Source organism: Thalassophryne amazonica, chromosome 10 (genome assembly GCF_902500255.1).
Source record: "Thalassophryne amazonica chromosome 10, fThaAma1.1, whole genome shotgun sequence".
In the NCBI taxonomy this organism is placed as follows: Eukaryota; Metazoa; Chordata; class Actinopteri; order Batrachoidiformes; family Batrachoididae; genus Thalassophryne; species Thalassophryne amazonica.
The window spans coordinates 23927670-23951571 of record NC_047112.1 but is presented as its reverse complement, the minus strand read 5'-3'; the positions used below and the strand labels follow the sequence as shown (position 1 = coordinate 23951571).

The 23902-nt window shown below is 43.1% G+C and overlaps 1 protein-coding gene across 1 annotated transcript in view; it reads right to left on the bottom strand.

Annotated features, from left to right (window-relative positions):
* The window catches only part of dnajc6 (DnaJ (Hsp40) homolog, subfamily C, member 6), a 99591-nt gene that overhangs the window by 43200 nt on the left and 32489 nt on the right, over window positions 1-23902 (bottom strand). The window contains exons 3-5 of the mRNA XM_034179564.1: window positions 12409-12458; window positions 4166-4314; window positions 1999-2121 (exon numbers count right to left, since the gene is read on the bottom strand). Of these exons, the coding sequence (XP_034035455.1) occupies window positions 1999-2121; window positions 4166-4314; window positions 12409-12458 (322 nt within the window). The remainder of the gene's footprint in view (window positions 1-1998; window positions 2122-4165; window positions 4315-12408; window positions 12459-23902) is intronic.

Here is a 23902-nt window from a genome sequence, read left to right as displayed (position 1 = left end):
CAGCCTGGGCAGGAGGTATGGCTTTCCACCAAGGACATCCCCTTACAGGTGGAATCACCAAAATTGAAAGACCGCTACATCGGACCGTTCAAGATCCTCAAGATCCTCAGTCCTGCCGCAGTGAAGCTACAACTCCCAGCTTCACTGCGGATCCACCCGGTCTTCCATGTGTCACGCATCAAACCTCACCACATTTCACCCCTCTGCACCCCCGGACTGGCGCTGCCTCCTGCCCGAATCATCGACGGGGAGCCTGCCTGGACTGTTCGCAGGCTCCTGGACGTCCGTCGTAAGGGCCGGGGGTTCCAGTATTTGGTGGACTGGGAGCTGTATGGACCCGAAGAACGCTCCTGGGTGAAGAGGAGCTTCATCCTGGACCCGGCCCTCCTGGCCGACTTCTACAACCGTCACCCCAACAAGCCGGGTCGGGCGCCAGGAGGTGCCCGTTGGGGGGGGGGGGTCCTGTTGTGTGGGCCGCTGAAGAGGAGGTACTGCTGGCCCACCACCAGAGAGCGCCCTGCCTGAAGTGCGGGCTTCAGGCACGAGGGGGCGCAACCGCATCGCAGAAGCAACCGGGAGTGACAGCTGTCACTCATCATCATCACCAGCTGTCAGTCATCACCACCATCTCCACAAAAGCCGGGCAGCAACTCCACCTCGCTGCCGAGACATCGTCTACCAAATAGGTAAACTACTCAGCTGTATTGCTGACCGTTTTGCATCTGTACTTTTGCAGTTGGTGAGTGCTTGCAGCTGGAGGCTGGGTTTGTGGTTCGTGGAGGGCTGACGGTTTCGCTCCCCACGCCAAACTTGGATAAGTACTCACAGATTTCTGCATGTGCCTAGTTTCTGGATTAAAGGTGGAGGTGTCTTTCCCACCCGACTATAGAGAGAACGTTTTTGCTGACTGTTTACTGGGTGTGTACACACACACCCACCATTAACTGTTTCTGCTTCCTGCCAGCAGTACCAGGTCTGACAGCTGGAGACAGTGGCCACCTGGGGACTCAGGACTTGGCGGCTCCGGTGTGCTTCAGACCCGTTGGCAGTGGAAATCGTGTGGGACCCGGCTCTTCTCTGGACAGACGTCTTCTATCCTTGAGCCTGCCCACACGTCACCTTTGTATATTGACTGCATACAAATTCTGTGATTGTCTGTATTTCGTTGTGCACATTCACAACAGTAAATTGTTGTTTTTGGCTCATCCATTGTCCATTCATTTATGCCCCCTGTTGTGGGTCCGTGTCACTACACTTCCCCAACACTGAAGGTTAAAAGCAGAGAACAGAGATAAGGGAGAGTGGACGAGATGCGACCGCACTTGTCGGAGTCCCAAGCTGAATAGTATTTGTGGAGAAGCTGAGCAGTTTGTGAACTTAAATTAGAGACTCCAGGTTGGCATTGTCTCAAATTCAACATTTTAAATAGCCAGAAATTCCTGTTTTGATCTTTGATGACATCAGCCCTCACTGGATTTCAGTCATACATCAGTAATCCAGTGTATGTATTTTTACATATATAGAGAAACATAACAGAATGCAAAAGAACTGTGGATACTGTACCTGGGTAATTCTATAGCAACAGAGTTACAATCACATCCCATTTTTTAACCACAAGCTAAAACATGGCCAGGATTTCCTGTCATTGTCATTCTCTTACTGCCCACCTATCTTTTGAGTTTATGGTGGCATAATCCAGAAGTGGAATATTTTTGAATGTTGGGAACCTCTTGACATCAAAATAAAAAAATACCCCATCAGTCCAAAATTCCGCTGGGTGGACTGTAGTTGTTTGTGCACTTTAGGAAATATTGTGTCATCTATTCGTATTATTTTTCTATGTAGCTACGGCCAGACTGCACAATCTCCTCCACGGACAGGAGGTTCTGTATGTTCTACACAATGTGAAGTCCACCGAGACATCCTGTGAGTTTGGACTAAATCAGCAAAAAACTGAACTGATTTGAAGATTTGCACTGTTGTTTTGCGTCATCTTACTGAGCAGGTGATGACGCACACATTCTTGGGATTCTGCTTGAGCCAGTTGTGCATGTTCTTACACACAGCAAACAGGTTGTGGAGGCTGGGAGCCTGGCGAGAGGGCCAGTTACACTCTGACACCTGGAGGAAAGAGAGAGGGGAAACCAAAGAGGACAGTGAGGAGAAAGACGTAAACACAGAAAAGTTAACAATAAGGAAGAGGGAAAGGCAGATAAAGAAGAACACCAGAGAAACTGAAGAACAGATGAGAAAATCAAGCAAAAGACAACAGGATGGGAGGAGAAAATAGAGGCGGAGGTTAGCAACGGCACTGCAACAGCAGAGCGGCACAACACATCAGTTGCCATGATGAGTCATCTGCTCGAGAGCTCCGCGACTTCCATGAAGAGACAAGGAGCCGTGGTAGCTGCGTGAATGCTGCAGCTTCACTTAATAGTTCCACAGTTTGACTCCACAGCTTTGCTCAATAAAGCTGCAGGATGGCGGCAGTCTGCTTTCTACGCAGGCTGCACTCAGCGCCTTCAGCACAATGCCAAACCAGCTGTGCAAAAACCAGAGAATGAAGTCAGCTAAAGTAAAAAAAAAACAATCACTTCAGATTCAACCTAATTTAATGGGAATGCAACTGATATTTTATAATAATAATAATTTATTAGACACCCATGCATAACAGAAATTCACTCATATACAAATAACCAAACTCGTAGCAGAAAAGTCAAAAACGAAAAGAAATATACATATTTACATTTACATATATATCGTAAAACTCACATATATTGGATTCAGGTGGACCAGCGAATTTTGTCCGTTATAATAGAAATCCATTATATGTATAAAACGGACAAATCCTGTTATATGTATAAAATGGATAAAATGTAACAGATTAGTTCCAGTCAGGAGGCGCTGAACAATCTACAGGGAATCCTGAATCAGGACCTGCCTAATTTAGTAACCAGTGTCGCCAACCGAATGGTCGCCTCTAAAGATTGGTCCGCCCTGCCTTCATTGCGCATGTGTCTGAGACTCACTCTGAGTCTGACTCTCCACACCCAAAGCAATCAAAGGGAATAATGTGATTATTAACCATCAGATGACAAATGTAAAACCTCTTAAATCATACTAAAGTCAGTTTTAAGCAGAAACGAGGTGATAATCAGTGAATGATGCATGCGCAGTGAAGGCGGGGGGGGGGGACCGATTTTTAGGGAGGATCATTCGGTCGGCAACACCAGGTCTGAACAAGGTTTGAAAAAAAAAATAAAAGGCCGGGATTTTAATCACGGAAATACAATTTTCAATTTCAATTTTTTTTCATTTACATAGTGCCAAATCAATCAATCAATCAATCAACTTTTTTCTTATATAGCGCCAAATCACAACAAACAGTTTCCCCAAGGCGCTCCATATTGTAAGGCAAGGCCATACAATAATTATGAAAAACCCCAACGGTCAAAACGACCCCCTATGAGCAAGCACTTGGCCACAGTGGGAAGGAAAAACTCCCTTTTAACAGGAAGAAACCTCCAGCAGAACCAGGCTCAGGGAGGGGCAGTCTTCTGCTGAGACTGGTTGGGGCTGAGGGAAAGAACCAGGACAAATCACAACAGAGTTGCCTCAAGACGCTTCACACAAGTAAGGTCTAACCTTACCAACCTTACCAAATACAGCACCCACTTTCCTCGAATTGGCGCGTGTCAGTGCTGAACTTACTGGACATGTCCAGACTGCTTTGTCCGACATGCAAGGGGTTTTTAATGAAAATGCATTGCAGTCAGACAGGACATTTTGTCGGATGTGAGCGAAAATCTGTTATATACAAAATCAGGTATATACGGTGTTTATTACATGGGAAACCATACAAAAGTATTGGGAGCTGTCGCAGAATTAAAGTGAAATGATTTTGTGGCACTTTTTTGGCAGGGGTGAGGAGACCCTCTATCTTGAATTCTTCAGTGTTGCTGCTTGAGTTCTAACCAAGAAAACTGGATCAGAATTAACTGAGGGAATTTTTAAATTTTTTTTGAATGGTGGTTTGGAGGAGCACCCGAGGAGGGAAGCTTTGCTCACCTCCTGAAATGTAGTGCTACTGTGGCATCTAGTGGCAGAAAAATCATTCATAGCACCTTTAATGTAAAACAGCATTATGTGGTACTGTTACTCTCACCCGGCTGGAGAATTTGGCGCTGCGGTAGTTGCGCTGTGACAGGTTGAACACAGTGTAGTGATCAGCATGGCGACTGTCCAAGAATGAACGGATGTCTTCTACATGATTCTGGTAACCGATTTGCACAGACTCTGCTGGGTAAGTCATCACTGGAAGAAGAAAAATGTACCTATTTTTCAGTAGCTGAATACATACATTTAGAAAATGACTGATGCTGATGATTCCTGACATGGCCTTAAATGTTGGAGTGTGTGTGTGTGTGGTGGGGGGGGGGGGGGTTGTTTGTTTTGTTTCTACTAATATGTAGTGCAGCAGATAACAGAATTTTTACAGAGGAATCCTTGCAAGCACCAAATTCAACACAAATACTCCTTAGACATTACTCTTTTTAAAAAACCGACTGGCCAGGTAGGGGTCAACTGAAGAATTACACAGGGGTCAAAATTTAAAGATGCCCCAGTCATATTGAAAATTAAACCACATTATTTGTCTGAACATAAATATTCCAAAAAGGTATAGTTTGGACTATCTATGACTGAATGTTATGGAGTAATGGGGTAAAAAGAGCAAGAATGGTGACAAAGGTCAGTTTCAGTTTGTACAGTGGTCAAAAGTTAATGCTGCTTCAATTTTGGTAAAAAGCGATGCAGATTATTGGTTAAGTTACTGGAGGTTTTAAAAAGGAATAGTTTGCACCATCTGTCATGCTTAGTTATTACCTTAAGGGGTAACATATGTCAGATGTCACAGAATCCAATGAACATCAACATGACCTTTACTTTGGAGACCAAACATTCAACACGGTCAAAATTATTCCATTAATTATTCCTATTAGTTCAACCAGTAATTTGCATCACTTTTTATTAAAATTGGAGCAGCTTTAAAAGTTTGGACCCCTGTCCAAACTGAAATTGACCTTTTGTTGTGTGGGCCGCCAGAAGAGGAGGTACTGCTGGCCCACCACCAGAGGGCGCCCTGCCTGAAGTGCGGGCTTCAGGCACGAGAGGGCGCTGCCACCACGGACACAGCCGGGGTTGACAGCTGTCAACTCATGACAGCTGTCACCCATCTCCACTTCATCAATCCACTCCATAAAAGCTGGACATCATCTCCACCTCGCTGCCGAGATATCATCTACCTGTGAAGGTAATTGTCTCTGCTGACTTAAACATTGAGTAATAATCTGAACTTCTTTGCAGCCGTATTCCTGTGGCGTTTCCTTATCTGTGGGATTGGCGTAAAGTGTGATCAGCGACGGTTTCGCTTCACACTCCAGCCAGATAAGTGATTTAACAGGAGCTGCACGAGTGTGTGATTTGAGGTGGAGGTGACTTTCCACCTTCTGACTGTTTTTGTTACTGGGTGTGCACACACCCACATCTCACTGTTTGTGCTCCTCGCCAGCAGTACCAGATCCGACAGTCGGGGATGGTGACCACCTGGGAATTCGGGACTTGGCGGCTCCAGTATTCACCAGGTTCGGTGGCGGTGGAAATCGTGTGGTTCCGGCTCTTCTCAGGACAGACGTCTTCTATCCTCGAGCCTGCCCACACGTCACCGTTGTGTATTGACTATCAGATTCTGTGATTGTCTGTATAATCGTTGTGCACATTCACAACATTAAATTGTTACCTTTTGGCTCATCTATTGACCGTTCATTTGCGCGCCCTGTTGTGGGTCCGTGTCACTACACTTTCCCCAACAGGATATCTCGGCCAATGTCATGGATCCCGAGGGGCGTCAACCATCTGTTGGACAGCCAATGGAAGAGCAGGGTGCACAGGCGTCGGCTGGAGGCGTGATTGGTGAGTTGCAGCACATCCTCACCGCCTTTACCGCTCGGATAGACCTGATGACCGAGCAAAACATCATCCTTAATCGCAGGATGGAGGCTCTCACCGCCCAGGTGGAAGCGCGCGCTCAGGGCGCTGCTGCAGCTCCTCCTCCTGCCGACCCGGTGCCGAATACAGACATTCCACTGGTCATTCAACAACCCCCCCACCATCCCCTGAAGCATACATAAGCCCCCCAGAGCCGTACGGAGGTTGTGTGGAGACGTGCGCGGACTTTCTTATGCAGTGTTCGCTCGTCTTTGCACAGCGTCCCGTGATGTACGTGTCTGACGCCAGTAAGGTGGCTTACGTGATTAATTTGCTTCGAGGTGAGGCACGCGCTTGGGCTACAGCGCTTTGGCTACAGCGCTTTGGCTACAGCGCTTTGGGAGCAAAGTTCACGGCTCCTTGCCTCTTATACTGGGTTTGTGAGGGAGCTCAGAACTGTTTTTGATCACCCTAACAGAGGCGAAACCGCATCTACCGTGCTGCTGTCAATGAGACAGGGGCGCCGGAGCGCAGCCGAATATGCAGTCGACTTCCGCATCACGGCTGCGAGATCCGGATGGAATATGACTGCGCTCTGCGCCGCCTTCATAAACGGACTGTTGTTGGTCCTGAAGGAGCACCTGGTGGCTAAGGAGGAACCGTGGGATTTGGCTGAGCTTATCGATTTGGTTATACGATTGGACAATTGGTTAGAAGAATGCCGACGGGAGCGAGGCGAAGGGCGTGGTCAGGTACAAGCCGCCCCTCTTCCTCCCGGGTCCGAAAGGGAGCCGTCTTCCCCACGCTCCACAGCCACAGCACTCCGTGTGGCTACAGCTCCCCCTGCTGGCGATGCTAGGGACACGAGCAGGGCCACATTCAGACAGAGGAGGCTGGTCCACGGGGAGTGCTTTGTCTGCGGCTCGAGTGAGCATCAGCAGAGAGACTGCCTCAACTGGTCAAAACACAAACGCCTGCCCTTAGAGACTGGGCTGAGGAGGGGTCAAAACATTCACGTGGGTCATACACATCTTTCAACATGACTCCCAGTTACAATCCTGAGTGGGGATTTAACCCTTCAAGCCCCAGCACTGGTGGACACGGGGTCAGAAGGGAATCTGCTGGACAGCAGATGGGCAAGGGAGGTAGGGCTCCCTCTGGTGGCGCTTTCTTCGCCAGTGAAGGTGCGAGCACTAGATGGCACTCTTCTCCCTTTTATCACACACAAGACACTACCTGTAACCCTGGTAGTGTCTGGGAATCACCGGGAGGAGACTGAGTTTTTTGTGACTCCTTCTACCTCCCGCGTGATTTTGGGCTTCCCATGGATGATTAAACACAATCCCCGGATTGATTGGCCGTCTGGGGTTGTGGCTCAGTGGAGCGAAACCTGCCACCAGAATTGTTTAGGATCCTCGGTTCCTCCCGGTGTAAAAGCTAATGAGGAGGTTAAAGTCCCTCCCAATCTGACGGCGGTGCCGGTTGAGTACCATGATCTTGCTGACATCTTCAGCAAGGATCTGGCGCTCACCCTTCCCCTGCACCGTCCGTACGATTGTGCCATTGATTTGGTCCCGGGCGTTGAGTTCCCATCCAGCAGGCTGTACAATCTCTCACGACCTGAGCGCGAATCAATGGAGACCTACATCCGGGACTCATTAGCTGCCGGGCTGATCCGGAAACGACATAACGGTTTGTAATCGATACCCTTTACCCCTGTTGGATTCAGTGTTCACGCCCCTGCATGGAGCCCAAATTTTCACCAAATTGGACCTTAGGAATGCGTATCACCTGGTTCGGATCCGGAAGGGAGACAAATGGAAGACGGCATTTAACACCCCATTAGGTCATTTTGAGTACCTGGTCATGCCGTTCGGCCTCACTAACGCCCCCGCGACATTTCAAGCTTTGGTAAACGACGTCTTGCGGGACTTCCTGCACCGATTCGTCTTCATATATCTGGATGACATACTCATCTTTTCCCCGGACCCTGAGACTCATGTCCAGCATGTACGTCAGGTCCTGCAGCGGTTGTTGGAGAACCGGCTGTTTGTGAAGGGCGAGAAGTGTGAGTTTCACCGCACCTCTTTGTCCTTCCTGGGGTTTATTATCTCCTCCAGCAACGTCGCCCCTGATCCGGCCAAGGTTGCGGCGGTGAGAGATTGGCCCCAACCAACAAGCCGTAGGAAGCTGCAACAGTTCCTCGGCTTTGCAAATTTCTACAGGAGGTTCATTAAGGGCTACAGTCAGGTAGTTAGCCCCCTGACAGCCCTGACCTCTCCAAAAGTCCCCTTCACCTGGTCGGATTGGTGCGAAGCCGCGTTCAAGGAGTTGAAACGCCGGTTCTCGTCTGCACCAGTTCTGGTGCAGCCCGACCCTACCCGCCAGTCTGTGGTTGAAGTGGACGCCTCTGACTCAGGGATAGGAGCCGTGCTATCCCAGAGCGGACAGACCGATAAGGTTCTTCACCTGTGTGCCTACTTTTCTCGCAGGTTGACCCCAGCTGAACGGAACTATGACGTCGGCAATCGAGAACTCCTTGCGGTGAAAGAGGCTCTTGAGGAGTGGAGACACCTGTTGGAGGGAGCGTCTGTGCCGTTCACGGTTTTCACTGACCATCGGAACCTGGAGTATATCAGGGCCGCCAAGCGGCTGAACCCCAGGCAAGCCCGCTGGTCACTGTTCTTCGGGCATTTTGACTTCCGGATCACCTATCGCCCCGGGACCAAGAACCAGAGATCGGATGCCTTGTCCCGGGTACACGAAGATGAAGTCAAGACGGAGCTGTCGGATCCACCGGAGTCCATCATTCCTGAGTCCACTATCGTGGCCACCCTCACCTGGGACATGGAGAAGACCGTCCGGGAGGCCCTGGCATGGAGCCCGGACCCAGGAACCGGTCCAAAGAACCGTTTATACGTCCCACCAGAGGCCAGAGCTGCAGTCTTGGACTTCTGTCACGGTTCCAAGCTCTCCTGTCATCCGGGGGTGCGAAGGACCGTGGCAGTTGTCCGGCAGTGCTTCTGGTGGGCGTCTATGGAGGCCGACGTCCGGGAGTGTGTCCAGGCCTGTACCACCTGTGCCAGGGGCAAGGCAGACCACACGAAGACACAAGGACTTCGGCAGCCTCTACCGGTGCCTCGTCGCCCCTGGTCCCACATTGGCCTGGACTTTGTCACGGGTCTCCCACCGTCCCAGGGCATGACGACCATCTTCACGATAGTGGACCGATTCTCCAAGGCGGCCCACTTCGTGGCCCTCCTGAAGCTCCCAACGGCCCAGGAGACAGCAGACCTCCTGGTCCGCCACGTCGTGCGTCTGCATGGGATACCAGCGGACATCGTCTCGGATCGTGGTCCTCAGTTCTCCTCACAGGTGTGGAGGAGTTTCTGCAGGGAACTGGGGGCCAGCGTGAGCCTCTCGTCCGGGTATCATCCTCAGACGAATGGACAGGTAGAGCGGGCCAACCAAGAACTTGAACAGGCCCTCCGCTGCGTCACGTCCGCGCACCCGTCGGCCTGGAGTGACCATCTGGCCTGGATCGAGTATGCCCATAACAGCCAGGTGTCCTCTGCCACCGACCTCTCCCCGTTCGAAGTGTGTCTGGGGTATCAGCCCCCACTGTTCCCCGTGGTGGAGGGAGAGGTCGGTGTGCCCTCGGTCCAGGCACACCTGCGAAGATGCCGACGGGTGTGGCGCACTGCCCGCTCTGCCTTGTTGAAGGCCCGGACGAGGGCTAAGGCCCAAGCAGACCGCCGGCGTTCCCCGGCCCCTGCTTACCAGCCCGGGCAGGAGGTATGGCTATCAACGAAGCACATCCCCTTACAAGTGGACTCCCCTAAGCTGAAGGAATGTTACATTGGACCATTCCAGATCCTCAAAGTCCTCAGTCTGGCCGCAGTGAAGCTGAAGCTACCAGCTTCACTGCGGATCCACCCGGTCTTTCATGTCTCACGTGTCAAGCCATACCACACCTCCACCCTCTGCACTCCTGGACCGGCGCCGCCTCCTGCCCGGATCATCGACGGGGAGCCTGCATGGACAGTGCGCAGGCTCCTGGACGTCCGTCGTAAGGGCCGGGGGTTTCAGTATTTGGTGAACTGGGAGGGGTATGGACCAGAGGAATGCTCCTGGGTGAAGAGGAGCTTCATCCTGGACCCGGCCCTCCTGGCCGACTTCTACCACCGTCACCCGAACAAGCCTGGTCAGGCGCCAGGAGGCGCCCATTGAGGGGGGGGGGTCCTGTTGTGTGGGCCACCAGAAGAGGAGGTACTGCTGGCCCACCACCAGAGGGCGCCCTGCCTGAAGTGCGGGCTTCAGGCACGAGAGGGCGCTGCCGCCACGGACACAGCTGTCAACTCATGACAGCTGTCACCCATCTCCACTTCATCAATCCACTCCATGAAAGCCGGACATCATCTCCACCTCGCTGCCGAGATATCATCTACCTGTGAAGGTAATTGTCTCTGCTGACTTAAACATTGAGTAATAATCTGAACTTCTTTGCAGCCGTATTCCTGTGGCGTTTCCTTATCTGTGGGATTGGCGTAAAGTGTGATCAGCGACGGCTTCGCTTCACACTCCAGCCAGATAAGTGATTTAACAGGACATGCACGAGTGTGTGATTAGAGGTGGAGGTGACTTTTCACCTTCTGACTGTTTTTGTTACTGGGTGTGCACACACCCACATCTCACTGTTTGTGCTCCTCGCCAGCAGTACCAGATCCGACAGTCGGGGACGGTGACCACCTGGGAATTCGGGACTTGGCGGCTCCAGTATTCACCAGGTTCGGTGGCGGTGGAAATCGTGTGGTTCCGGCTCTTCTCAGGACAGACGTCTTCTATCCTCGAGCCTGCCCACACGTCACTGTTGTGTATTGACTATCAGATTCTATGATTGTCTGTATAATCGTTGTGCACATTCACAACATTAAATTGTTACCTTTTGGCTCATCTATTGACTGTTCATTTGCGCCCCCTGTTGTGGGTCCGTGTCACTACACTTTCCCCAACACCTTTGTCACAATTCTTGCTGTTTTCATCCCATAACTCCATAACATTCAGTCACAGATTGTCCAAACTATACCTTTTTGGAATCTTTGTGATCAGACAAATAATGTGGTATAGTTTTCAGTATGAGTGGAGCATTTTTAAATTTTGACTGAATTCGGTGCTTGCATCACCATTTGAAGGATTGTTTCACTTATCTGCTGCACTAATGATAGCTCCACAGTAAATTCTATTTTTGAAATAATTATGGTGAGGAGGATCACACTGAAGGCCAACAACAATCAGTGGCATCACACAAAGCATGATGGAATAGAAGCCCTCAGGTGACAAATGTCTAATTGGCTGTGTGCATTAAAGGGCAGCATGAAGATGAGAAGGTGATGTGCACGTTTCTCTGTTTGTCTGTGTACATCTCTCTCTAACTGTCTATCTATGTAGCCTAATGAGCATCAGACGTGTGATAAGAGCATCACTAACTGGATCACTGGACCAGTGGAGTCGATCTGGGTCAGGAAAACAAAGCCACAGCATTTTCTCCACACTCATTACCACTACTGAAGCGCTCTTGAGCAACACCATTCATCCCAGCATGCTCCAGTAAAGGTACTAGTCATGTTTCTTATGTAATGATTTATAGGTACATAAAAAATTGGGGAATTTGAAAAGTGATACATTTTTAAAAAGCATATGAAATGAGGAATTAAAAAAAAACAATGTGTGTATTTTTTTCAAAGGTTGTTATCGCCCCCATCTTGGATTTACAAATTGGTGACCTTCAGAAATACTCATGTTACTTATGGAATTTCATTTATGTTTCTTGGATTTGTTCCATCCATCCATTTTCTATACACGCTTACTCCAATTAAGTGTCACGGGGGGCTGGAGCCTATCCCAGCAGTCATAGGGCGTGAAACGGGGTGCACCCTAGACCAAAGGTGTCCAAAGTGTTCCAGAAAGGGCCGAGGGGGTGCAGGTTTTCTTTGCAGCCGCTGACTCCAGCAGCTGATTTCACTGATTAACGTCACTTTGAGCAGATGGGATGAGTTCATCAGTGAAATCAACTGCTGGAGTCAGCGGCTTCAAAGAAAACCTGCACCCCCTCGGCCCTTTCTGGAATATTTTGGACACAATTGCTCTAGACGGACTGGGGGACATGACAACCTTTGAAAAAAAATGGAAACATTGCTTTTGAATGACTCATTTCATAAGCTTTCTAAAAATGTACAGTTTACCAAATCTGTCTATATAATTATGCTCAGAAGCCACCAGATCAGACTGTCAGTACAGATGCCATTTTGTGTGTGTGTGTGTGTGTGTGTGTGTGTGTGTGTGTATGTGTGTGTGTGTGTGTGTGTGTGTGTGTGTGTGTGTGTGTGTGTGTGTGTGTGTGTGTGTGTGTGTGTGTGTATTTACCTATGATCCGTGTTGTGATGTAGGCAATGTCCAGCTCTCCTTTAGTGTATCTGCAACAAAGAAATAAACCTTTAAAGACTGTTTTTTTTTACCCATTGTTTATGCTCATGCCCAACTCAGAGTAAAAGATTTATCAGAAAAATAGAACTGAAAGCTGTAACTGAACTGCATTCACCACTAAAAAAGGATTTGTATGAAAAAAAACCTAATTTCCCCCCTAAAATGATCACATGATTTGTCTCACCAATGAAGTTGAACACCAGTCAGACAACTCACATTTAAGCATATTTTTAAAAAAAAACTTAATTGAACCAGGTTAGTCTCATTGAGATCGAGATCTCTTTTACAAGGGAGACCTGAACAATTATAAAGTTTCTAATTCACTTAACCTGCATGTCTTTGGATGTGGGAGGAATCCGGAACACCCGGAGGGAACCCACGCAAACACGGGGGGAACATGCAAACTCCACACAGAAAGGCCACAGGTGGGAACTGATCCCATGACCTTCTTGCTGTGAGGAAACAGTGCTAACCACTAAGCCACCATGCTGCCCAATTGCCGCTGGACATAGTTTAAGTCTGGTTTATAGGCCTCGCCTCCTCACTCCCTGCAGGTACTTGCTTATGATATTGGGGAGTGATAATGAGATATACACATTTCCCACTTGGAGCCCACAGTATGCTGGGGGGGGCTGAGCAGCAGCAGTGACGTGGATGCAGCGGTGGTAGGGTTCGATAGGTAGAGGAGTAGCTGGGAAATTGTATTTGAAATAACCTGCCCAATTTGGAGGATGTGTTTTGTGGCTCATGTAGATGGTGTTTTTATTAGCATTACCATTAGCTATAAATCATATTTCTTAAACTAAATGCTAAGTTACACTTGCACATTCAAAGAAGGCACTTAAATTATTAGCATTTATCAAGTGATTTTATGTTGCCCCACAATTGAATTGCACATTATAAACATATATCAGAGGCGAGGTTCATCAAAACACTGGCACTGCTGGTGATTTCAAGAATCATAATGGCAAATGGCCATGCATTATGCTAATGAGCCCTTCCTGCCTTGTGAGGATAAGCTGCAACTGCACAGAAACATAAGTGCAATGATGGGAAATGCTCAGAAATTAACTATTTCTTGCTTTCTCATGAAACTTGGTCTGTTGTCTGCATGCAATATAATGGATACAAAATAATGCATTTCATTTCACTGCAAATGTTCTGCTCTGTACTATAGGCTGCTTTTGGCATATGTTGGTGGTTGGCCATGAGAGAGCAGTAGTGAATCCTCCCCCCCCACCCCCCCAATATTTTTAGCGTTTGTGTATTAGGATATGCAACAATGCTCGATTACTTGATACACAAATTTGTGTGTGTATATATCTGTGTGTTGGGGATGGGGATATTAATAACATATCACTGTTTTTCTTCTATCCACTTCCTGTTAACTCATTTGCTGTAAAATTTCAGCTCTTAGAGACACAATGAAAAAATAATTCAAAAACAGAAGCGAGAATGTTGAAAGCAAACGCTCTTCTTGACCCTTTAACACCACATATTGTAAAAATTGCTTCAAGCTTTTGATCAAGCAAAACAATGCAAATTATACCAAAAACTGCATGTTATTTTCCTTTCTTATCTGTGGACTTGGAAAGCCACTGCAAATATTGTTTTTTTTTTTGTAGTCAAATTTCTGTATTACTTGTATTTAGTCATAAAATAAAGCAGCTGTAATGTTACACAACTGTCTACTGTATGATGCATTTACTCACAAGAATCACCAGAATGACGGTTGATGTTCATGTTTCTTACATTAAAGTAATCATGAGAAGCATTTCGGAGGCGAGTACATCAGTGACCACGTGCACACTGTAAGTGGGTTACATCCCCACGGATATCACACTGGAGAATCCTATTTCACAGTCACTTTTTTCCGCTGGATAGTTTGGCACCTCTGCCTCATTGCAGTTCATATTCAGTCAATGAATAAATAAATAAATATCATGTTTACAGTAACACCACGACTTCACAGATGATGTTTCTTTAGGTCCAAAGGTAAAAGCAAAGTGGAACCTATTTTTTTTCTACACATCCTGAATAATTATAGAATTCTTTTTGTGTTCAACTTTGAAATGTCCAGATTCACCTTAAAAAAAAAACTAGCGTGTTGTCCGTGGGGATCCATGGGTTCTATATTGGACAGTGTTTATCAAATACGTAGCTGACATTTTTCAAGGGTGGTAATAAATTATGCAAAGTTGCTATAATGAGTTGGGGTGGCATGTGAGTCCAGAATGTTTTTTAGAACCTTACACCTCAACAGTTTTTAGAAGAAGAACTTTTTTTCCCTGTTAATTATGCATTTTTAAAAATGTATTTATAAATTGTTTATGAGCTTGTTATCACATACACACTATTATTATTATCATTATTATTTTATTTTATTTTTACTTCTATTTTGACATTTGATTTTTAAATGGATGACAATAGAAATAAGTGCTTTCGCTTTCTTGTGTCATCCATGTATTTTTAACGTATTTACAATTATATTATGTATTTACACTGAACTTACTGAATAAAATCATGCACGCACGCACTCATGCTTTTAATATAAAGATAATTTACCGCCCCCTGCAGGGCTGGATCCAGAGTGAAAATCTGACAGATGCATTTTTCCCCAATGACAAAATAAAAATCGTACACATCTTGTTATTCAATAATCTTCATTCTTTTATTCGTGTGCAACATACATTGTCACACCTCTTTTAATATATTTATGATACTTCATGGACCATAGTGAACACTTCTTATTTCTATAAATATGATGTCCTAAAAAACAACACTATAACAAAAATTGACTGTAAACAGGATCAAATTTATTGCCAAAATCTTTCAATTACACCTGAATCTATATGATTTTTTTCAGTTGATAAAATCAATAAAAATATGACTGCATATATTCTTAATAATAATATATTGAGATACAGACAGTTCACAGAAGACATTTTCCATTGATACCAATCAAAATTAGAAAGAGTCCAGCAGGTAACAATATTCATCATGTCCATGACTAAATATACTAAAACAAATACATCACAATTGTGATGTATTTGTTTTAGTATATTTAGATTTTGTTGTGATTTGGCACTTTATAAGCCAATTAAACTAAAATTGAATTGAAATTGAACATTTTATTGAGTCTTAAAGTAAATAAATATAAAATTGGCCACTGGATCCTTAAACTTTGGACATAATAAACTCTACATGGTGGATCCTTGATCTCTGGACATAAATAGGAATAAACAAAATCTGTAGTTTTTGTCAAAAGCATTTCCTTTCAGACATTATTGGCATGAATGTCTTTCCATATATCTGAGCTGAGCTCTGGTGTGCTGCACTTCAGGATGTAATTTGTAAAAAAAATACAGCACATCTCATTTTTGGAGGAAAAAAACGTTTTAGTCTATTGTAGTTTCTTGTCTGTCTGAAAGAAGTGTCATTTTATTTAAAGCAGCAATTCGTTTTGAAGTTATTAATTCCGACCCGACTCTGTCTCGGCAGAAAGCCGCACAGCATTTGAAGCTGTGACAACGGAACGGAGGACGATTCTCTGCAACAAGAGCCCCAGTTAGTGACTTTTAATCCACACAAAAGTGACTCACGTTATTTTAATGGCTTCGAGGGGTTAAGAAATGGACTTGCTGTTTCTGAAGAGCAGCGAATCAAAGAGCCACGAGCCATTGAGTCGAAGCATTGCTTCATTGATTCACGGCTTCAAAGGGGAGTCGTGCTGCAGAAACGGTTGATTACAGACCCGCTGCAGACCAAACCCTGAATATCCGACTTTATTTGTACGTCCTTATGACTCTGAAACTCAGAAAAATCAGTATAATTTACGGACTATAGGTTGACATGAAAACCACCGAAAAGCTGTGTTCGGCACTATTCGGGATTATTCAAGATATTTTTTTACCGATGACGAACGATACGTTGGTCCATCGGTGCATCGGTCCAAACCGGTCTGGATCTGGGCCTGCCCTGTTGGAATGGCATGTGAGTCCAGAATGAAATTAGCAACATTAGCTAATATTCATAGTTTCTCCAAAAATATTAGTCCTATCAACTTTCTGTTGTTGCAGCATTCATCCTAGACCCAAAATACACCTGAATGCCAAATGGCAAATGTCAGCTCTCCACAGTTTGTCTGTAATCAAAGTTATACATGCACACGTACATGCATGCACACACGCAGAGCTTTTTGTCTTTTGGCATTCTGCTGCAAGCAGGTGCTTCTCTTTTTAGGCATGCACAAACAAAGATGGTGGCAGAAGACATCAAACGCAATCCACTTTTCACTCATGATAAAGGCAACATGACACTTAACTAAACTGACTTAACTAAACCAATAGAACTAAAAAAAATGAACTAAAAAAACACAAAAATCAGTAACAGTAACAACACTGTTAAGCTAACATGAATCACAATAACAACATTTAAAACCCCAAAACCCAGAACTCCCATGGTGCATTACAACACAACGTCCATTGTTTATCGGTTAGCTAAAATCGCTAACTTGTCTAAAAATATCTGTGGTATCAACTTTCCATTTTCGCAGTGTTCATCCTTGACCCAAAATACATAAGCATACCAAACGGCAAATGTCAGCTCTCCCTGGGTTCTCTGTGATCAAAGCCATACGCACACACAGAGGCCACCTGGCTATTATAATATATAAGAAGAAGATGCATGCTGCTGCTTGATAGCATGTTCTTTCAGATTCTTCCTTTTTCCACTTGAGGGCACCACAGCAGATTCAATATGGAACTGCATGTTGATATGACACAAGTTTTACACCGCATGCCCTTCCTGACACAATTCCACATTGTGTGGAGAATGGGCAGGGTTGGTCTTGAACCAGGAACCTTCCACTAGACAAACAAGCACACTAGCCGCTAGGCCACCACAATGATAACAAATTAAGGTTTTAGGTTTAAACCCACTCAACCTAAAACATTCTATAAATGCAGAGTGAGGAAAAATAATAAGAAAATAATCACTTGTTTCCAAATGCTCAAAGAGAACATTAAAAGAAATTGCTTTGGAAATTTTTTTTCCTTCAACACCCAACACACTATGAACAATAAATAACAAAAATTCAGTAATTGATCAAATGCTGTTTAGAAATGCTCAAAACACTGAATAAAATAACGCTTTAAAAATGGTTTAGAGTTTCATGACAACTGAAAGACCACAGTGATGACAACCAGTGGACAATGTGGATAAAAAAAGAAAAAAAAACAAGAATAAAAGAAAGAAAATTGTGCGTCTGTTTACTGCAGACTAAAGACAGCTTCAGAAAAACAGAAGAACCATTCAGGTTTCATCTCCCCCCCCACACACACACAGAGTCGAACGGTGTTGCCAGATTGGGCTTCCTGTAAGAATTTTCTTCACCAGGTAAACACATGAGTGAGCTGCTTTAAATAATTCAGTATGAATCCTTTGCCCTGAATACAGAATAGCTGAAGCAAAGAGGAATAAATCAAGTTTCGCTAGTGTGTATTAAATTAACCTGATCAACAACTGTCCATGCAGGAGTTAATAAGAAATATCAAAACAAATATTCAAAAATCTGTCTGTTGTTTATCAAATACTCACACAGACACTGATATAGGTTTGGGTTAGGGTTAGGGTTAACCCTAACTCCTTCCATACGCTACTGATTGACCAAAACTGGGCATTTTGCTGATCGTGACCTCGTGCTGAACGGCAGGTACATTTTCTACATATGAACAATGCTTTTGCTTGTACGGCAGCAGGGTTTTGTAACTTTCCTGTGAGGCATTTGAGTCTGTTCCTGAAGTAACTTTTCCAGTTTCAAAAATGCTCAGAAACAAACAACCAGAAACAGTCTGTTAAGAAAATCATCCACTTTTTCAAAATATTTAAAGATTAAATGAAGCACCTGCTGAAGTTAAGAAAATTATTGGGTGTTTCAAAACACTCAAAACATTAAAATAATATAATGCAATGCTAAAATCCCCTCAGCCCTATGAGCATTGTCTTCTTTATAATTTACAGTTGTTTAATTGGTATCCCAGTGCAAAGCATGTATATACATATGTATACGTATATACGTATATATATATATATATATATATATATATAGAGAGAGAGAGAGAGAGAGAGAGAGAGAGAGAAAATTATACATTTATTTTTTACATTAATTATTAAGATCCTACTGTCTTACTTACATTTTGTACATATTCAATAAAGCCCTTCTATCAATCAATCAGTCAAAACAAAAACAGTCAAAAACACTGTTTATGTTTATGAGCTTTTGACAAGAGCGAAAGTTAGCTTTGAGTTAGCAACGTTTGCGTGCACGCTGACATCCACAAAATGTCTTGTAAATCACTCCAGGAGTGTTATCAGGTTCCAAAAGCAGTGTTTCCAGTTTTAGAAGTGCTTATTTCTCGCTAGCTTTTACATAATATAAGACATAGAGGTTATATTTTAAGTTTAACTGAAGAAAGGTGTAAACAATGAAATATGGTGAAAATCACAATTAAGATCAATGACTAACCTTATGGATGGCTTTTCATCATTTGATGATGGAACTTTTGCGCAGGAGTCTAGCTTAAAAATCTTTGAAGATACTGAACACAGTTTTCATAACTTTGAAAACAATATTGACCCAGATTGTTTTTTTTTGTGAAAATATTATTCAAAATTGTAAATATTTCACTGAAGAGAATCTGAAGGTTTACTCTTTAATAAATGGGACTTTTTCTATTATACATTTTAATAGTAGAAGTCTCCTTACAAATTTCTGTAAAATTCAGGACTGTTTAAGAACATCAAATAAGCAATTTTCAGTTATAGCTATCACTGAGACTTGGTTGAGAGAGGAGCTGGAGGATGATGTTCAGCTTGAGGGATATGACTTTTTTGCAATAAACAGGAAGAATAAACGAGGTGGTGGTGTGGCACTTTATGTAAGTTCTAATCACCAATGTGAAATTATACATATTATGTCATTTTTCTTGAAAAATATCATGGAATGTGTTACAGTTTAAATTAAATGTAAACAATCCAAAAATATAATTATAAGCTGCGTTTGTAGAGCTCCAGGATCAGATATCAATACTTTTGTGGATAGACTGACTGACATGTACAACACAATTAATAATAATAATAATATATAATAATAATAATATATAATATTTGATTTACAGAAAGCATTTGATACTATTGATCATACCGTATTATTGGAAAAATTACAGATGTATGGTATTAGAGGACTGGCCTTTAACTGGATAGCTAGTTATTTACATAATAGGTATCAGTGTGTTCACCTTGGTGGGATAAAATCAGAATTTTTGAGGATTACATGCGGAGTGCCCCAGGGGTCAGTTCTCGGGCCATTATTGTTTTTGCTGTATATTAATGATATAGGTTTGGTTTCTAAGTCTTTGAGTTGTATTTTGTTTGCTGATGATACAACTGTGATTGGTAGTGGAGATAATTTGAGACAGCTCTTGGACTTGGTGGAGAGGGAACTGCAAAAATTTAAATACTGGTTTGACTCTAATAAATTATCACTTCATTTCGGTAAAACTAAGTGCATTAAATTTGGAAATAAGCCTAGAAATTTAAGCAGTAAATTATTGTTGAATGGTATTGAAATTGAAATTGTATCGCAAACTAAATTTCTTGGAGTTTTTGTTGATGACAAGCTTAGTTGGAAAACTCATATAAAACATATTGAGTCCAAAATATCAAAAGTTATTGCTATCTTGTACAAAGTACAATACTTTCTCCCCCAACATCTGCTGGTTTCATTCTATCACTCATTACCTGTCCCTTATATGACTTACTGCATTGAAGTTTGGGGAAATACATATAAAACAAATACTAATCCAATATTTCTGTTACAAAAAAAGCTATAAGAGTGATAAGTAAAAAACCATATCGTGAACCAACAAATTCACTGTTTGTTCATCTTCAGTTTTTGAAATTTTATGACTTGGTTGATTATTTTACAATACAGATAATGTATAAAGTTAAAAATGGACTCTTGCCTCAAAATGTCCAGGAGCTGTTTAAAATGAGAGAGTCCAGTTATAATTTGCGCGGATCTTTGGTGTTTGATAGAAGAAAGATTCGAACTACTGCTAAAAGTCAATGCATTTCTGTAAAGGGTGTTAGAGTGTGGAATGACTGTTTAGATTGTATTAAAGTATCTAGTACATTGGCTTGTTTTAAAAGACTATAAAAATAATACATTAACTTGTTATAGTTTGCGTAATTAAGTAAATTGACTGTGTGGCTATTTTTTTGTTTGTTTGTGTGTTGTATTACTTTGTATATTTCACTGCATTACATTGCTGACTGGTAATTGTTTTTTGTGTTTATTTTTTGTTTGTACACAGAAATTGATGTACGGGGTGGGCGTTTATAAGCTTTTGCTTCTGCCCACACCCTTTCAGCCGAACTAAATTGGTAAATTGTTTGAGTTTTGTTCTATATGTTTTAATTTTTGTTTTCTCATGACTTGTTTTGTAAATGAGAGATTTTGTCTGTGCGTGCATGCTGAATAAAAATCATTCATTCATTCATTCATATTTACACACAAACAAAACGGTTTGCAGCTAGCCTGTGATGTCACCACGCTAATGTCCACAAAATGTCTTGTAAATCACGCCAGAGGTGTTATCAGGTTCCAAAAGCAGTGTTTTCAGTTTTAGAAGTGTTTATTTCTCACTAGCTTTTACATAATATATGACAAAGAGGTTATATTTACACACAAATGAAACAGAGTTTGCAGCTAGCTAGACCAGCCACTGACGTCACGGTGCTGCTCTACTCTGATTGGCTGCCCCCCCCCCCCAAAAAAAAAACAGAACAGAATGAAACAGAATGTGACTTTTTAACCTCTTAAAATAGGTCAAGGTTAGCCATCTTTGAACTTGTCCAAGGTCAAGAATGTTCGCTGTGAATTTGAAGACCCAGGCAGCAATAGGACAGGATTTATGCTGAGCACAGACAGACACAAAATCTTCACAATATCCGATGCCCATATTTTGATGGCATCGAAATCAGAAATGAACCACAGTTTGTTCTGCAAAAGTTTAACCTTGTCAAACAACTCAAGTCACGAAATTACCAAATTGGTTACGTAAGTATTTCACGTTTAGAAACAATTGGAACATTAAAGCCATAAATGTTGGTTGAATTCTCACTTGCATATGATTTGTGCAGCTCTTTTTACTGATTTGTCAAAAACCTACAACCCCAATTCCAATGAATTTGGGATGTTGTGTAAAATGTAAAGAAAAACAGAATACATTGATTTGCAAATCCTCTTCAACCGGTATTCAATTGAATACACCACAAAGACAAGATATTTAATGTTCCAATTGATAGACTTTTTTGTTTTTGTGCAAATATTTACTAATTTTGAAATAGATGCCTGCAACACGTTTCAAAAAAGCTGGGGTGGGGCAAAAAAGACTGGGAAAGTTGATGAATGCTCAAAGAACACCTAATTGGAAACAGGTGAGTGTCATGATTGGGTATAAAAAGAGCATCCCCAAAAGGCTCAGCCGTTCACAAGCAAAGATGGGGCGAGGATCAACACTTTGTAAACAGCTGCATGAAAAAATAGTCCAACAGTTTAAGAACGTTTCTCATCGTTCAATTGCAAGGAATTTAGGGATTCCATAATCTACAGTCCATAATGTAATCAGAAGATTCAGAGAATCTGGATAACTTTCTACATGTAAGCGGCAAGGCTGAAAACCAACATTGAATGCCCGTGACCTTCAATCCCTCAGGCAGCACTGCATTAAAAACCAAAATTACTGTGTAAAGGATCTTACTGTGTGGGCTCAGGAACACTTCAGAAAACCACTGTCGCTTCATCTACAAGTGCAAGTTAAAACTCTACCATGTCTATTAGACCCCATTCCTACCAGGCTGCTCAAGGAAGCCCTACCATTATTTAATGCTTCGATCTTAAATATGATCAATCTATCTTTATTAGTTGGCTATGTACCACAGGCTTTTAAGGTGGCAGTAATTAAACCATTACTTAAAAAGCCATCACTTGACCCAGCTATCTTAGCTAATTATAGGCCAATCTCCAACCTTCCTTTTCTCTCAAAAATTCTTGAAAGGGTAGTTGTAAAACAGCTAACTGATCATCTGCAGAGGAATGGTCTATTTGAAGAGTTTCAGTCAGGTTTTAGAATTCATCATAGTACAGAAACAGCATTAGTGAAGGTTACAAATGATCTTCTTATGGCCTCAGACAGTGGACTCATCTCTGTGCTTGTTCTGTTAGACCTCAGTGCTGCTTTTGATACTGTTGACCATAAAATTTTATTACAGAGATTAGAGCATGCCATAGGTATTAAAGGCACTGCGCTGCGGTGGTTTGAATCATATTTATCTAATAGATTACAATTTGTTCATGTAAATGGGGAATCTTCTTCACAGACTAAGGTTAATTATGGAGTTCCACAAGGTTCTGTGCTAGGACCAATTTTATTCACTTTATACATGCTTCCCTTAGGCAGTATTATTAGACGGCATTGCTTAAATTTTCATTGTTACGCAGATGATACCCAGCTTTATCTATCCATGAAGCCAGAGGACACACACCAATTAGCTAAACTGCAGGATTGTCTTACAGACATAAAGACATGGATGACCTCTAATTTCCTGCTTTTAAACTCAGATAAAACTGAAGTTATTGTACTTGGCCCCACAAATCTTAGAAACATGGTGTCTAACCAGATCCTTACTCTGGATGGCATTACCCTGACCTCTAGTAATACTGTGAGAAATCTTGGAGTCATTTTTGATCAGGATATGTCATTCAAAGCGCATATTAAACAAATATGTAGGACTGCTTTTTTGCATTTACGCAATATCTCTAAAATCAGAAAGGTCTTGTCTCAGAGTGATGCTGAAAAACTAATTCATGCATTTATTTCCTCTAGGCTGGACTATTGTAATTCATTATTATCAGGTTGTCCTAAAAGTTCCCTGAAAAGCCTTCAGTTAATTCAAAATGCTGCAGCTAGAGTACTAACGGGGACTAGAAGGAGAGAGCATATCTCACCCATATTGGCCTCTCTTCATTGGCTTTGTGTTAATTCTAGAATAGAATTTAAAATTCTTCTTCTTACTTATAAGGTTTTGAATAATCAGCTCCCATCTTATCTTAGGGACCTCATAGTACCATATCACCCCAATAGAGCGCTTCGCTCTTTGACTGCAGGCTTACTTGTAGTTCCTAGGGTTTGTAAGAGTAGAATGGGAGGCAGAGCCTTCAGCTTTCAGGCTTCTCTCCTGTGGAACCAGCTCCCAATTCGGATCAGGGAGACAGACACCCTCTCTACTTTTAAGATTAGGCTTAAAACTTTCCTTTTTGCTAAAGCTTATAGTTAGGGCTGGATCAGGTGACCCTGAACCATCCCTTAGT